The sequence below is a fragment of the Barbus barbus genome, assembly GCF_936440315.1.
Source record: "Barbus barbus genome assembly, chromosome: 8".
Lineage (NCBI taxonomy): Eukaryota > Metazoa > Chordata > Actinopteri > Cypriniformes > Cyprinidae > Barbus > Barbus barbus.
Genome location: NC_136736.1, coordinates 35,545,001 through 35,562,033, shown reverse-complemented (window position 1 = coordinate 35,562,033; position 17,033 = coordinate 35,545,001). Strand labels below are relative to the sequence as shown.

At 39.9% G+C, this 17,033-nt stretch overlaps 1 protein-coding gene across 1 annotated transcript in view; it reads left to right on the top strand.

Annotated features, from left to right (window-relative positions):
* The window catches only part of LOC306873732 (growth hormone receptor-like), a 30,092-nt gene extending 14,765 nt beyond the window's left edge, over window positions 1-15,327 (top strand). Inside the window, exons 2-9 of the mRNA XM_079423218.1 lie at window positions 1,863-1,960; window positions 7,869-7,986; window positions 8,089-8,258; window positions 9,683-9,861; window positions 12,206-12,359; window positions 12,450-12,537; window positions 13,272-13,341; window positions 13,983-15,327. Coding sequence (XP_079279344.1) covers window positions 1,863-1,960; window positions 7,869-7,986; window positions 8,089-8,258; window positions 9,683-9,861; window positions 12,206-12,359; window positions 12,450-12,537; window positions 13,272-13,341; window positions 13,983-14,609 — 1,504 coding nt within the window. The 3' untranslated portion in view covers window positions 14,610-15,327. The remainder of the gene's footprint in view (window positions 1-1,862; window positions 1,961-7,868; window positions 7,987-8,088; window positions 8,259-9,682; window positions 9,862-12,205; window positions 12,360-12,449; window positions 12,538-13,271; window positions 13,342-13,982) is intronic.
* Window positions 15,328-17,033: the final 1,706 nt, after the last annotated feature.

Here is a 17,033-nt window from a genome sequence, read left to right as displayed (position 1 = left end):
CGTACCTTTTTAGTAGAGCTATTAGAATTAATTAGATGGATCAGGTTTTACATTTTAATGTTTAATTTTAGTTTGTGTGACTATATGTAATGATGCTGGAAATGGACAACGGCAGTTGTCTGAAATGTGCTATAGAAATAAAATGTGTATTGTATTGTATTGTATTGTTAACTAATGGTCAAATATAGTTATTGTAGGCTGTGATGCAGGTTTTCTGAAAGCACAGCAGTCGTTTAACGCTGTTTAATGTCGTGAAGGTCAGAGAGATGATTTCCTCCTCTTGTTTAAATGATCTGTATCAGTAAGGAATGTTTGTGTTCTTCGCTAACCGACTGTGTTTAATGTGGGTCTGTGAGACTGCAGGCGATGGATGGGCGAGTCCTGTGATCAGTCTCATGACTCTCATGTGTGTGTGTGTGTGTGTGTGTGTGCGTGTGTGTGCTTCATAAATTGACTCTTTATTCTTCATGACTTTAATGTCATTGGCGTACGATCATGAGGACTGAAATGAAAGCCTGCGTGTTTGCGCACATCTGTTTTTTTATTTACAATACATTACAATACAAATTTTATTTCTATAGCACATTTAAAACAACTGCAGTTGACCAAAGTGCTTTCCAGCATCATTACATACAGTCACAAAACCAAAATTCTACAACAATTCAACAAAATTCAACATTAAAATGTAAAACCTGATCCCTCTAATCGACTCCAAAAACTCTACCAAAAAGGTACGATTTCAATCTAGACTTAAAAGCATCCACAGATGGGGAAGATTTAATATGCATTGGGAGAGGGTTCCATAAACAGGGAGCAACCACTGAAAAGGCCCTATCACCCTTAGATTTTAATCTTGTTTTTGGAACATAAAGAATCATCTGCTTTGAAGAGTAGTCTTCAAAATCCTTAAAAGAAAGAATAGATTTCAGTTTAGAAATAATTGTAAGTTGATATAAGGCAGCCTTCACAACACTAGAAACCTGTTTATCTAAAACTAAAGCTGAATCCATTATAACACCCAAATTCTTAACATGATCTGAAACACTTATCTTCATAGAGGCCAACCTACTTATAATTTCCTTGGAAGCAGAGGAAGGTCCAAAAACAACACACTCCGTCTGATCCATTTGGATCTATTGGGATATATAACTGAGCATCATCTGCATATAATTGATACATAATATTATATTTACGGAAAATTGAGCCCAAAGGGAAATAAGGCCTATTGAAAATAAAATAGGCCCAAGAATAGACCCCTGTGGCACACCACTGCATAATTTAGCTGATGTTGAACACAAATCTCCAAGGCAAACCGAGAAAGATCTATCTTTTAAGTATGATTTAAACCACTGTAAGGCAGTACCCTTAACACCAACATCTTCCAAACGCTGCAATAAAATACCATGATCAACAGTATCAAAAGCAGCTGGGAGATCAAGTAAAATAAGAATAACTACATGTTTCCCTTCCAGAATCAACTGCCAAAAAAATATCATTAAAAACCTTAAGAAGGGCGGATTCTGTACAAAATAAGAGTTGACATTTGAAACATCATCATGTTGACATTGTGTATTCGCCGTCGGTCTAAATGTACACTTGTGTGTGCACGTCATGCGCGAGTGTGGATGAAGACCGAGATCTTCCAGGATTTTGTTTCCACTTCGGATTGTAATATAGAAACATGCACTCTCTGTAAAGCACTCTGTTGTTTTTGTTTTGTTTTGTATGTATCATGCATGTTATATAATCTTGCTAATGTGCTAAACAAATAAATTGAACTTGAACAGCACTACAAGTAGACATTCCAAATTAGAAGTTCCCTGATGTGTGTGTGTGTGTGTGTGTGTGTGTGTGTGTTGCAGACGCGTGATGCTGCGCTTTCTGATCCTGATGCTCCTCTGGACGCTGGTCACTGCAGCGTTGCAGGCGTCCACACACACCGCCGCCGGCCTGCAGGACGGTGAGTGAAGACCAATACACTAAACACATGATCGATATGATCAAAAGTGCAAAATATCAGTTATTTGAGTCACGCACATCCTGCAGCATCGAGTTCTTCTTTATATTATGCATCTCTTACATCAGGATTTCTCAACCCTGGTCCTCGAGGGCCACTGTCCCACAAATTTTAGCTCCAACCCTAATCAAACACACCTGAACCAGCTAATTAAGCTGTTCAGGATTACTAGTAAGATATAGGCAGGTGAGTTTGATCAAGGTTGGAGCAAAACTCTGCAGGACAGTAGTCCTCCAGGACCAGGGTTGAGAACCCCTGTCTTACATTATTAGTGAAAATGCAGTCAAACCAAAATTTATTCAGACACCTTCAACGTTTCTCACATTATCACATTATCACAGTTTTGTAACGGTCATGGACTTTTAGTTGTGTTTTTCCCTGTTCCTGATCTCCTGTCTTTTGTTCCTTTGACCTAGTTATCCTGAGTTGCCCTTATCAGTTATTCTGTTCATTCAATTATGTCATTAGTCTCCCTCTTGCTTTTGTATAAATTCTCCCCATTTCTGTTCTATCCTCATCGGTTATTATTTGTCAACGTGTTGTGCTAACCCTGTGCCTAGATTCCTTGTGTTCTCTCTGTTGATTATAGTGAAGTGAAGTGACATACTGCCTTTAACCCATCCAACGTGCGCACACACAGCAGTGAACACACACAGCAGTGAACACACACACACAGCAGTGAACACACACAGCAGTGAACACACACACACACCGTGAACACACACAGCAGTGAACACACACAGCAGTGAACACACACAGCAGTGAACACACACACACCGTGAACACACACACAGCAGTGAACACACACAGAAGTGAACACACACACACAGCAGTGAACACACACAGCAGTGAACACACACACACACACCGTGAACACACACAGCAGTGAACACACACACAGCACTGAACACACACACACACCGTGAACACACACACACAGCAGTGAACACACACACACACACACCGTGAACACACACACACACAACAGTGAACACACACACACACACAGCAGTGAACACACACACACACACACACACAGCAGTGAACACACACACACACACACACAGCAGTGAACACACACACACACACACAGCAGTGAACACACACACACACACAGCAGTGAACACACACACACACACAGCAGTGAACACACACACACACACAGCAGTGAACACACACCCGGAGCAGTGGGCATTTATGCTGCAGCGCCCGGGGAGCAGTTGGGGGTTCGGTGCCTTGCTCAAGGGCACCTCAGTCGTGGTATTGAGGGTGGAGAGAGCGCTGGACATTCACTCCCCCCACCTACAATCCCTGCCGGCCCGAGACTCGAACCCACAACCTTTGGATTACGAGTCCGACTCTCTAACCATTAGGCCACGACTTCCCACGACTTATTATCAGCAGTGCTGTAAATCTGCAGTATGATGGAGTAATCTATAAATAACAATCTGATTACATGTGTCATGTGAGTTCACTCCATTTCTAGAGCTGTTTGTTCGGATGTGGTGTTGTGAGGATTTAGTATTATGCTGATGTGTAGAACTCCCTGTAGGCAGCAGCATGTCTTAAATAAATAAATAATTTTTACACGAGCCGTCGATCTTGAATTATACATTCTGATGCGCGCGAGGCAGAAAAACCCAACGCGTGTTCCAGACGAGCGCTGATGGGAAGAGAGCTGTTAATTCGTTTAGACAGTTCAGATGGGTTAGTTAGTTAGAGATGAGTTTGCAGATGAGTTCCTGAGGTGAATGGAGCTTCAGCGCTGTTTGTTCCTAATGGGTGTTTCTCATGGGTCTCCTGAGGCAGCTGCTGGCTTTTCAGAGGAAAGGCTGGTTTTTCCAGTTTGAGATCAAGTGGAATGGTGAAAAAATGCAAACTGAATCTGAAGGCATGCATGAGAGTCGATTTAGATCATGTGATCCTCTGGAAGCTCATGTTTGTCCAGATTATTCCAGGAACTGATTCTGTGCATCTCTCAGAGCGTTTTTCTGCTTGTTTCTCTGAAATGCAATCTAAATCAAATAGTTAACAGCTTTAGATTTTTTAAAATATTTTTTAGTAATTCTCCACAATCCTGTTTTCATTAATTTGTGACTCTCTAACAGTGAAATTGCTGGAAGCAGCAGCAATAAGTTGTGATCATATTTACAGAGACTCGATCCGCTCTGGTTCCTCCGGTTTAACGACAGGTTAGTAAACGCTAAACCATCAGACTGGAGCCCTTAACTCACCCGCTGGAGCAGGTTTATGGCCCATTGGGTCCATCCAGAGATTGAACACAATACAATACTCCAATATGGCCTCTAAATGTAAATTATGAGACGAGTGTTTGGAAAAGTGTGTGAGTCATTATTTGTTCTAGTTCTGTGTGTAGAGGACACGCTCCATCATTGCGTCTGAAGTGATGCCAGAATCGAGTCTTGGCACAAACAGCATTAAGTGTCAGAGTTTTGCTCAGACTTGTCTGTGTTTTGAAGGCCGTGTGATGACATGCATGTTCAGACGGGGATGTGTTCACGATGTGGTATTTCTACAGGTGTTGCTGGTGTTCTTCTGCTGTTTGTGTGGCATGATGAGCTCATTCGACTGACGATAATACAGTACGTGTTTGCCATGTCAAAGGTCGTCTCCGAGGAGACTGGCGGAGAGGAAGGGCTGATGTGTGTCGAGACCGCTGTGTTTGAGCCGGTCATATGCTGTCAAACATAAAGATTCACTGATGGACGTGTGTTAGATCCTCTGGTGTGAGTGGCCACTAATTTATATTCTGAGTTTTTATGTATTCGGTCTTGTCATATTTTAAAGTGCCCCTATTATGGATTTTTGAAGATGATCTTTCATGCAGTGTGTAAATGAATGAAAACATCCTGCAAAGTTTTAAATCTGAAAGTGCACCGTGTATAAAGTTATTGTCTCTCAAAAGAAAGAGTCCACTCTGAATCATTGAAACGAGTCGTTTTTTAAACCAATCCCAAACCTTTCACGTTGACATGAACATAAACATTAGCATATTTCCCGCCCACTTGTTGGTCTTCTCACATTGGTCTGAAATGAAAATGCAAATTCATTCTTTGCCACTAGGTGTCGCTTTTGGAGCGTTAAAAATAGCGGTTTCCCCGGTAACGCTGTACACAAAGCAGCACTGCACACAAACACTGGTTTAAATGAAATCGACCAATCACCGCTGATTAGCGTCACGCAGAGGAGGGGCTTGGAAAAATGAATCGTTGAGCGAATCGTTTGGGAGTCATTGAGCGAGTAAGGTAAAAATAAATGCATATAAGACAATGAAAGTGTTTTTTGACCTTGCATGCATGTCAACCTGTTGTTGGAGACTCCCAAAACCAAAATATAAACCTTTCATAACCAATAATAGGGCCACTTTAATGTTTTTGCATTACCTTCTTTAATAACTCAATGTAAAAACTGACCGATCTAAAATCACCAGTCAAGCAGCCTCTCTAATGATTGTGTATGAACTCTACAAACTCTGCTGAACCTTTAAGCCGGTTTTAACTGCTCATTACTGTGTTTATTACTCGCTCACAACACGCTCTCTGTGTCTGTGTTTTGCAGGAATGTAGCGGCTAAATCAGATTAGCATAGTTGCTAGTATTAGCTCACATGTCATAATCTCAAACGGGCAGAGAAACCTGCATAATGGAGTGTTTTGTGTGGAGTTTTGCTCTCAGCAACTAAACTTGCAACTATATAATAAGCGAGTCGGTATCCGTCGACGAGCACGCGCTTCATCCGATTAGCACGTCTAATTGAGCACGTCTGTGAATCAAATGAAGTTAGTGGAGTTCATGTTCAGTCATGTTCAGGGAGAATATTTGAATGTGACTGTCAATCAAACTCACATTCAGCTCTGCTCCGCCCACTACCAGCGTCCAATAGCATGAAGGCAAATAGGATGTGTATTCTGTGTTAGGCTAATAATTAACTAGCACTACTGTCAGGGGTGCTGTTATTGGATCACTGGATTGACCAATCAAAAACACAAATATCGGATTTTTAATTGTCTTAATTGCCCACAATATGTTGTTCTTCCTCAAAGTTGTATGATGTTCACATTTGATGTTGCAGTAAGAAATTACAACACCTGCCATAAAACTCCACTTATCCGCTTCCAGTAGAGTAAACGATCAACCCAAAGAGCTTGATTTATCACAGACAACATCCAGGTCAGCACTTGAGTTGTTTCTGCACCATTCACGGTAATCAGATCCTGAGCAAATGATCAATTTACATTAAAGGGATAGTTCACCCAAAAATGAAAATTAGCCCATGATTCACTCACCCTTAAGCCATCCTAGGAGTAAATGACTTTCTTCTTTCAGACGAATAGTTATATTTAAAAACATCCTGGCTCTTCCAAGCTTTATATAGGCAGTGAATGATGGTCCAGATTTTGAAGCCCAGAACGTCCGTCCATCTATCATAAAGCATTCCACACGGCTTGCATATTTACAACTTTAAAAAATGTAATCTCTATCTTCTGCTAAATGTTGAATTCACGAGAGAGTGGCGTTCCAGCAGATGACATAAGACGTAGTTTTACAATACATTAGGCATTGTTACACACAGACAACCGATGCCGTGTACATAGGGCATATAGCATAAAGCTAGTTTGAAGCACTCGTCCCTGGTTAGGCATTTACATAAAATCATTTGTTTGTATAATGACATTACAGGCTTTACAACTGATTGGGATGTCTGACCCCAAATTAGGTCTATACAATAGGTCAAATGTGATACTATCATAGCATGCATAAACATTTGATCTGCTTTAAGACATATACATGGTCTGCTCATATGAAAACAGTTCAAATTGGTCGTAATAGTCTTAGATACTTTCTTAACATGGGCATCAAACTTAACCTTATAGTGTCTACGATGACACCTAAATATTTTAAATTCACTCATTTCCTTTTGGTCAGTTTTGATTTTAAATACATCCAGTGCTTTGTTCTTTAATGAAAAACACATTGAAGCTGTTTTGTTGTAATTTAAAGTTAAACAGTTATCACCGGGAAACACTGACCAGTTGCAGCCAGATGAGAAGTTTCTGCTATTACATAAATAATTGTGTCATCTGCATACATTTGACAATCAACCTCCTTGCAAATTTCAGGTAAATCATTTATGTACTGAAGGAGTGGATGGCAGATCTACAATGGCCTTCATAATAATGTTAATTATAATATTGAATATTAATTACTATTACTATTACTACACAAATTACTATTAATCAAAGTTACATTTATGCATGTTAGAGAATAAGTTGATTATAGCTTTAGTCTGCCTTTTTACTCTCTAAGAAGCTGCTCTCAGTGTGTGTAACCGTGTCCGATAAGGGTTAGGGCTGAGGCAATCTTCAAGTGTTTCTCTGCGTATGTGTGTTAGTATCTGTCTGTACAGGGAGAAGCGCAGACAGACCCTAGACAACCTTGTGGTACATCTAGTGTGCATAGTATAAGCTCTTTCCCTTTATGTCAAGTCACCTATATTTCTATAGTGCTTTATACATTACAGATTGTGTCAAAGCAGCTTTCCAGTGTTAGGAAACAGTCCGTTTTCCAGTTAAAGTCAGTTCATCAGTTCAGTTCAGTGATGTCCTCATCAGATCAGTTCAAATAGTATCTGTGAAATCAAGTCAACAATAAAACTGCAGCATGCACTCATAACAATCAGAACATTATTGTGCATTGCTGTGGACGCTAATAGAGTAATCATTAAAGCTGAATGTGCCTTGACTTTAAAAAAGGTTTAACGATGTACTTTGTCAATAAACATCTTCATTGAGATAAGTCATTGTTGTAAGTCATTGTTTCTTACATTGCAGATGGAACAAGACCGTATATTTACCGCTGCCGCTCACCCAACATGGAGATCTTCACCTGCTGGTGGCGTCCGATCGTGAATCAGGACAACGTCACCTACACGCTCCAGTACACCACAGAGTGAGACATGAGTTAAACACACTTTACAGATTTAGCAGATCAGTGTTGTTTCTGTAGTTTCAATGAGATGATGAAATTAACAGTGGTCATGTCACCCCACAGTGGGCGTGCTCCTCAGGAGTGTCCCGATTACGTGAGCGGTGGCATCAACAGCTGCTTCTTCGATGCCAAACACACTCAGGTCTGGGAGGTGTACTGCATGAACGTGACGGCGCACACGCGCACCGGACCCATCACCTCCCACAAACACTGCTTGGACGTGGCCGATATAGGTAACGAATTACTCTGAAGACACAGCTGACATAGGAAATATTAGTATTAGTATCATCTCTTCTGACTGCAGTTCTCCAGTTTCATTCAATGAGCTCAGCACTTTCTAAACCTAGCATACATGCAGCTTTCTTATGGCAGATATTTCTTTTTTGGCATCGACGTTTCCATAAAGAGCCTTTTCAACATCCATACACTCTTAAATTAAAGGGTTGCACTTTATTTTGATAGTCCACTTTAGAGATTCTACTAATTATAAGTAACTTTGTAACTACATGTCAACTAATTCTCATTAATTTGCAGCTACATGTCTACTAACTCTCAGAGTGGACTGTTAGGTTAGGTTTAGGGTTAATAGAATAAGTTGACATATACTTGCAAAGTTTCTTATAGTGAGTATGTTGTGGACCCATCAAAATAAAGTGTTGGAAGATAAGCAAACAGTCTACTAATACGCTAATGACTGCTAGTTGACATGTAGTTGCAAAGTTGCTTACTGTTAGTAGAATCAATATTATAATATTAGAATGTCTAAAGTGGACTATCAAAATAAAGTGTTGCCAAATAAAGGTTCCAAAATGGATGATGCCATAGAAGAATCATTACTGGTTTAACAGTGAACAGTTCTAGCATGAGGCACATTTTCAATATCCAAAGAAGATTTTTCTACTATAAAGATATATTTGTGCAATGGGTAGGTCCTATGGATGTTGAAAGTTTTTCAAGCCAGCAAAGATGGCAATAAAAACCCTTTATTTTTAAGAGTGTAGAACCTTTTCATTGTAGGGCTGTTAAGATAAATCGCTGTATCGCATCAATTCTGAGATTTTCCGAATGCATCGTGATTCTCTCTGAAATCAATTCTGAGCTTAGTTTTTAACAGCAGATGGTGCTCTACTCTCATTTTTAACCGTAGACTCAAATGCGCACAAAGAAAAGCACCTCGGGTCAGAATGCTTTTATGATGTGAGATTAATGTAAACATAGCCCACTGTGAACACCCTTGTAATTCGCTTCAACCTGTTCGAATCTTATGAATGATTATTTAGGTTTAAGTGAGTACGGCTGTTTCTAAAGCATGCAATCTGCTGTTCAAAACTAAGCTCAGAATCGAATAATTTCTCAATTCGCAATGCATCGATTTATTTTCCCCAGTCCTATTCCATTGGATTTTTTTTTACACTTTTAAAAATAAAGGTCCCAAAAGGAGCATTCGAAGCGATTTTGCGATTATAAATGTTCAGGCTTTCACAGCTCAGCTTGTCTTCATGAACTCTTCTGTTTCTCCTGAGGTTTTCTGGAGCGCTGATGTTTCATCATGTCTGTTACTTACATGTCACTGCTGGTTATACTCTGTATAATTGTGTATGTGACGAATAAAAAAATCTTGAATCTTGTTAACGAGTCTCATGTGTTTCGTCCCCAGTGGAGATCGACCCGCCCTTTAACCTGACGTACGTCATGCTGAACGAGAGCGTGGGTGAATCGGGCCACAGTATTCTGCTGTCCTGGCTGTATCCGGTTGAGCCTCAGGTGCGCGAGGGCTGGATTACGCTTGTCTACGAGCTGCGCTACAGACATCTCGCTCAGCCGGACAACTGGAGGGTACGACACGAGTCTGTTTGCAGCGCCTCCATTTTCATTATAACAACTTAGAACAGAAATTACATTTATTTTTTTCAACTGCTTCTGAAAGCTGACACTCAAACAGCAGAAGCACACATCAAATCTGCAAACCCATACACTAATCCAAGTCAAGTCACCTTTATATAGCACTTTAAACAATACAGATTGTGTCAAAGCAACTTTCCAATATCAAAATAGGAAAATAGTGTGTCAAGATTAAACACTCAATTTTCAGTTAAAGGCATTTCATTATTGAATTCAGTGATGTCATCATCCAGTTCAGTTTAAATAGTATCTGTGCAATCAAGTCAACGATATCGCTGGAAATTAAGTGTCCCCAACTAAGCGAGCCAAACTCCAAACTCCATCGGTGACAGAATGGAGGATAAAAACTTGGGAGAATCCTGCATCTGATCTGGGTACAGTCTGGATCGGGTGGCTAGGGTGAGAAACGGGTGGCTAGGGAGAGAAACAGACTAATATTAGCGTAGATGCCATGCTAATTCTTACATTCTTACGATGTAACAAGTACATTGTGTGTTTTGGGAAGTGTTCCCGGTTCCGGTTGACCTAATTATTGCAGCCAAACAATCCTTTAACGGATTTGAATATTAGAAACGTATTAGTGTATTATGTGTAAACCAGGTTAAAGAGATGGGTCTTTAATCTAGATTTAAACTGACAGAGTGTGTCTGCTTCCCCAACAGTGTTAGGTAGATTGTTCCACAATTTTGACGCTAAATAGGAAAACAATTTCCTGCCTGCAGTTGATTTTGATATTCTAGGTATTATCAAATGGTCAGAGTTTTGAGAACGTAATGGACGTGGAGGACTGTAATGCGATAAGAGCTTGCTCAAGTACTGAGGAGCATTACTTTCTCAATTTGGTGTGTTTCACCGGGCCATGAAGAAATATAGAGCTGAATATCATCAGCATAACAGTGAAAGCTAACACCGTGTTTCCTGATGATATCTCCCAAGGGTAACATGTAAAGCGTGAAAAGTAATAGTCCTAGTACTGAGCCTTGAGGTACTCCATACTGCACTTGTGATCGATATGATACCTCTTCATTTACTGCCACGAATTGATGGCAGTCAGATAAGTACGATTTGAACCATGCTAATACACTTCCACTAATGCCAACAAAGTTTTCTAGTCTATTCAAAGGAATGTTGTGGTCGACAGAGTCGAACTCCAGTAGCACTAATATAGAGATACAACCATGATCAGATGATAGAAGCAGGTCATTTGTAACTCTAATGAGAGCAGTCTCAGTACTATGAAACGGTCTAAATCCTGACTGGAATTCATCACAGATACCTTTTTTCTCTAAGAAGGAATATAGTTGTGATGATACTACCTTTTCTAGTATCTTTGACAGAAAAAAGGAGATTCGAGATAGGTCTGTAATTAACTAGATCTTTGGGGTCAAGTTGTGTTTTTTTAATGAGAGGCTTAATAACAGCCAGTTTGAAAGTTTTGGGAACATATCCTAATGACAATGAGAAATTAATAATAGCCAAAAGAGGATCTATGACTACTGGAAGTAGCTCTTTTAGTAGTTTAGATGGAATGTTGTTGGTTTAGATAATTTAACAAGTTTATACAATTCTTTCTCTCCTATGGAGATTCTTGGCCTTTATCTCAGTTTTCAATTTCATAAAACATTTTTTACAAAACACAACACAATTTTCTATGTAATGCACAAAAATCTAACAGGAAGTATCTTGATTTCCTTTTGCAAACACAACCAATCAAAATTTCACAGTAGTTCATCATCACTAACTCCTCACACCAACCAATCTATGAACACACATCTACACAACTACAGATGCTTTATGTATTTCTTTTCTTTGGTACTGTATAACACTGCATTCATAACCACAACAGCTTACAGTAAAAAAAGTTTGGTTTCAATCTTGCGTTCGTGTTTACCGTGAATTTTTCAACATCTCTCTGACAATTACTTTCAATCTTGAACAGAAATGTACACAGGAGCTCATGAAAGCAAAGCTTTAGGTTTCGAATAACTGTGTGTATATGATCTATCCAACAATACAATATTATGGCAAAGGTGTTTGCAACGTAAGACAAATGTTTGCTTTTGAGATGTGTTTGTGATATTTTGAATGCAGTGCTTTATTTAGCAAGAGATGTGATGCATTTTGCATTTTGTGTGTGCAATTCTTGGATTTGTGTAAGTTGAAAAAAAAATAAAAATAGGCAAAGTTTTTAAAATGTGTGTAAGCAGCTAAAAAAATGTGTAAGACAGACATTTATGCTTGAGGGCTTGTGGGTGAAGTGTGTCGTTGGTGTCTGCAGGTAAAAGAGCGTTTGCGCGAGCCTCATGTGGAGCTGCTGGATCTGCCGATAGGAAAGTATGAGTTCATGGTGCGCTGCCGCTCCACCAACAGCAAACACTGGAGTGCATGGAGCGAGTCCATCAACGTCAGCATCAAAAGCAGACCTCTGTCCGGTACACGCACACACACACACACACACTCACAGGACCCGTCTGTCACGACTGATAGTTGCAGCTCTAAATGTCGCTCTGTCTGTGTCTCAGATCGAATATTGGCCTTGATACTCGTGACCAGCATCGTCATCATGGTCTTCCTCGTCGTGGGTTTGGGGATCGCTCCGCGAGGCAAGAGGTCAGTGAGTTCTGGTCTCTGTATCGACAGACTGTCAACATGAATTACACAGATGGATCTGTAGATCTGCATCATTGGATCACATGGGAACATGGATCCAGAGGCTCGGTCAGATGTTCAGTTCAGTTACGAAGAGTCACGAATCTGCAGACGTCTTTCACATTTTCTTTTACTTCGAGTGAAAATCTGTAAAATTCTGGTAGCATGCTTAGCTTTGAGAAACACATAAAACAAACCAAAATGCATTATAAAAAAACCCAATATGTATGAAAAAAAAACTGAAAAATAATAAGAAAATTTAAGAAAAAGAACTCTTGTTCTATATAACTAAAAACCTACGATCACCTACATTGTCGGGAAGTAGATTAAAAAACATAAAAAATTATGTTTATCTTAAAATTTAAAAATGCAAAAAGTGAGCTAAGAGTTTAGGAGATATAAAAATAGTATAAAAACAATAGCAGTCGAATGTGTGTGTGTGTATTTACTTTTAAAGTGAGTTAAATCTGACCAAACCTGCTTTCGGCGTTGACCTCATTTGTAAAAAATAAAGTAAATAAATAGCTTTGAATTGTTTTCTGTAAGGGTTAGTGTGTGGGGTAGTGATGGCTTATAGTAATTATAACTAGCTGTTTATAAAAACAACAGAATGGAATGTCCTTATTCAGATAATAGATGTGTGTCTGTGTGTTTTCTATCATTGACCTCTTTCTCTGCTTGTGTCCCTCCTGCAGAATTAAATCCTTCCTCCTGCCACCGATTCCTAAACCGCGCATCCCAGGGATTGAACCGGTTCTGCTGAAGGTCTGAGAGTCCGTCACACATCACACACCTGTTTGAGTTATTAGTAGTGTTTAGATCAACCTTCACTAGTACCAGTGCTGATCAAACCTCCAACAGTAAGGGCCAGATTTACTAAACGGGGCAAATTAGCGTTAAAGTGCAATTCCATAAAACCGCCGATGGGAGGGGAAAATTCTGTGTGTGATTTACTGAAAATGCACACATTAAAGAACACAGACGCAACATCTCATTTCCATAATGGCCAGCGCAATCTACCAAAAGCAGTGCAAATTAGCGCCTGCTTTAAGACAATCTTTTTTTGGGGCATTAAATAATGGCGCAAATACCAGTAATTTGACGAGCGCAGAAGTTAGTAAATCACATTGCATGATTAATTTTAATACTCTCCTCCCATAAATTTTGCGTCTGAAAGGGAAACTCCTACAAATGCATATTCAATAAGGTCAGGCACAAAAATAACAATGTCCACTGCATGTCTTTAGTAAATCCTGACAGTATTATTTTAACGCAAACAGATGGTTTGTGCTGGTGCAAGCTGTTAGTAAATCTGGCCCTAAGTGTTGAATGATTTGAGGAACCACATGAGGAAGAGAATTTGAAGAAGCACCTACTTTACCTTCTGTCCTCTCTTGTTCCTCCAGAAGGGGAAGATTGACGAGATCAATCGTCATCTCTCCAGCTTTCACGGCTATAAGTCACCACAGTACAGCATGGAGACATGGCACCATTTGAGCATGGATCCGTGTCCGGCTGCAATTCCGTATAAACGCGAGGATGCACCGATCACCGACGGACAACCGCCTGCGCAGACGAGCTGCAGTCCCCACAACAGTGAGGAAGCCACGCCTCCTTCAAATCCTGACCCCGTCCCCTACTGCAAGGGAGCTCCCCCGCCTTCAAACCATGGCCCCGCCCCTTATTGTGAGGGAGCCCCACCTCCTTCAAACCCTGGCTCCGCCCACCCAGAGCTCATGTGCATCCCAGGCATAGACTACAGCATGATTCTAAACCCCGCCCCCACGCCGGCGCATACCTTCTACACCTGTGTGAAGGATGTGACCCCCGGCGGAGCGCTGCACCTGGTGCCCTGTCTGCCCGACGCTCTGAAGAACACACCCTACCTGCACTTCACAGACGACTGCGCAGACAAGAGCAGCCAGCTGGCGGCGCTGCTGGAGAAGCAGATGGAGGCGCTGTTGAGCTCAAGCGACTCGGACCCCAGCGCAGCTGCCCTGCCTTTGCTACCTCACTCATCAGACACGAACTGAGTGCAAACCTGGAGCTAACACACATGCGACGTACAACCACACACACACAAACACAGTCGGCGAGTCACGCAGTCTGTGCTGGATTGTCTCGATAGGAAACATGACTGGTGTTTCTGTTCAGAACGAGCGCATTCACTGCCTGATTCACAGCACAAGCATATTTATTCACTGCACTCAGCGTGTCAGATCAAAGCAGGAGCTTCGCATCAGTGTACTTGAACTATATTTGTGACCCTGGACCACAAAACCAATCATAAGGGTCAATTTTTTTAAATTGAGATTTATACATCATCTGAATAAATGATATTTCCATTGATGTATGGTTTGTTATGATAGGACAATATTTGTCTGAGATACAACTATTTGAAAATCTGGAATCTGAGGGAGCAAAAAAATCTAAATATTGAGAAAATCTCCTTTAAAGTTGTTCAAATGAAGTTCTTAGCAATGCATATTACTAATCAAAAATGAAGTTTTGATATATTTACGGTAGGACATTTACAAAATATCTTCCTGGAACATGATCTTTAATTAATATCCTAATGATTTTTGACATAAAACAAAAATGGATAAATTTGACCCATACAATTGTTGGCTATTCATAGCTTTCAGTCATGTGACCGGCTCGACGACTTGGAGGGCAAAACATCCATAGAACTGCAGAACAAGCCTCAATTTTCCATCTGTTTCCCAGCCGCAAATATTTAGATCACCTCTCAAAAGAATAAAACAAAGGTATGTGAACAAATAAAAGTTTTGACAATTTGCAATCCATATTAAACACCCAATATTTCAATCAATAAACAGTGACAAAACGTAAAAACACTTAAAGTGCCTTAATATATTTAAAACGGTAATATTAAAAGATCAAATTCAGTATTCACCATAATAATGATGCTTAGTTTACATAAACCAGCAGATGAGGCCGGAGTATGAACGCAATCCGCTTAACGGTTCAGTGTTTTCCTTCTAATGGAAAACCATTTAATGTGAGACTTTGCATGTTGTGTTTATATTCTGGTTTCATCTGCTTGCCTGTACAAAATTACTGATCACATCAATAAGATATTAACTGAATTTTGCCTTCTAATATCTGCATTTTACTACAATAATGCAATATGTGTAAAAAATAGCTGGCGGTCAGTGGAGCAAAGCTTGGTTTTGTCCTCCAGGTGTGCATAAGAGTTGACGTCATGTGAAAACTATCATTTGCTACAAATATACCTGTGCTATGACTGGTTTTGTGCTCCAGGGTCACATTTATTGAATTAAGTCTCCAAAAATTTGTAGTTTTGATATGAATTAGAGAAAGTCATGTCAATTATTTACCGCTACCATTCAGATGCATATTTCCTCCTTGTGTAAATAAGATTTTACAGGCAGTTGAGGTTGTAATACTTATCAATGACTCACTTCTGATCACCTTTTCTGATCAAATGAAATAGTCGCTGTAGTTACTGGAGGTGTAGCGGTACACAATCATGACGGTTCGGTATGGTTTTGGTACAGCAGGGGGGAAAAATACTTTTTTTCTTCCTGAGGTAAATGAAATGCTACGTGATATTTAGTTTTGACGTCTTTCCGCGGTTGAAGCCCTGATTGAGCGATTGCATGAGGCATGAGATGTTCATTCATGTTTATTTTGCGTTAAAACCAGCAGTAAATAGAAAGGGATGATTGCGCCACATCAAAGAGCGTCCAAACGACTGAAATGAGGAAAACGTGTTTCTTTAATGGACAGAAGGAAGAATAGAGAAGTAAATGATCACTGCAGGAACACATCTCACACACGGCTCAGTGTACAGTGGAGAAACATACAGCTTTATTTTAATAAAGACAGGCCGTTGTGCATCACTGTCCTCATGTTGTAGTTTAACCCTCTGGTGTTGTTTGGTCATTTTAGACCGAAAAAAACGTTTGGAAATTTCAAAAATCGCTATTTAATCAGAATGGTACGAAATTTGTAGACTTGGTCTCTATGTGACCCTCTCCAAAAAATCATGGACTTGATTCGGAAAAGCTTAATGGTCATTAAAAAAAATTCCACTTGTGTTGTTCACGGTCAAAAATGACCACCATTGGAAATGAATGGGAAATAGGCAAAAATATGAAAATACAAAAATGTTTTTGTGTGTACAATCTACAAATCAGCCACAATGCAGAAAAAATGTGCACAGCAATGAAAACTTAATCGATTAAGCCTGAAAACACTGCTCAGTAATTAAGGAATGCACAGCACTGAATATATATACGGCTCTACAGCCATCGAACGGCTACACCGAGGAATTACAGGGCATTTTCTTCATTTTTCCTCAAGGTGGAACAAATCTGCCTTAATTCAATGAATTTTAAATACTTTTGCTCTATTTTTAATTTAAATACTTTTTTTTTTAACGTTATACAGAAAATAGTCCATAATTTAGA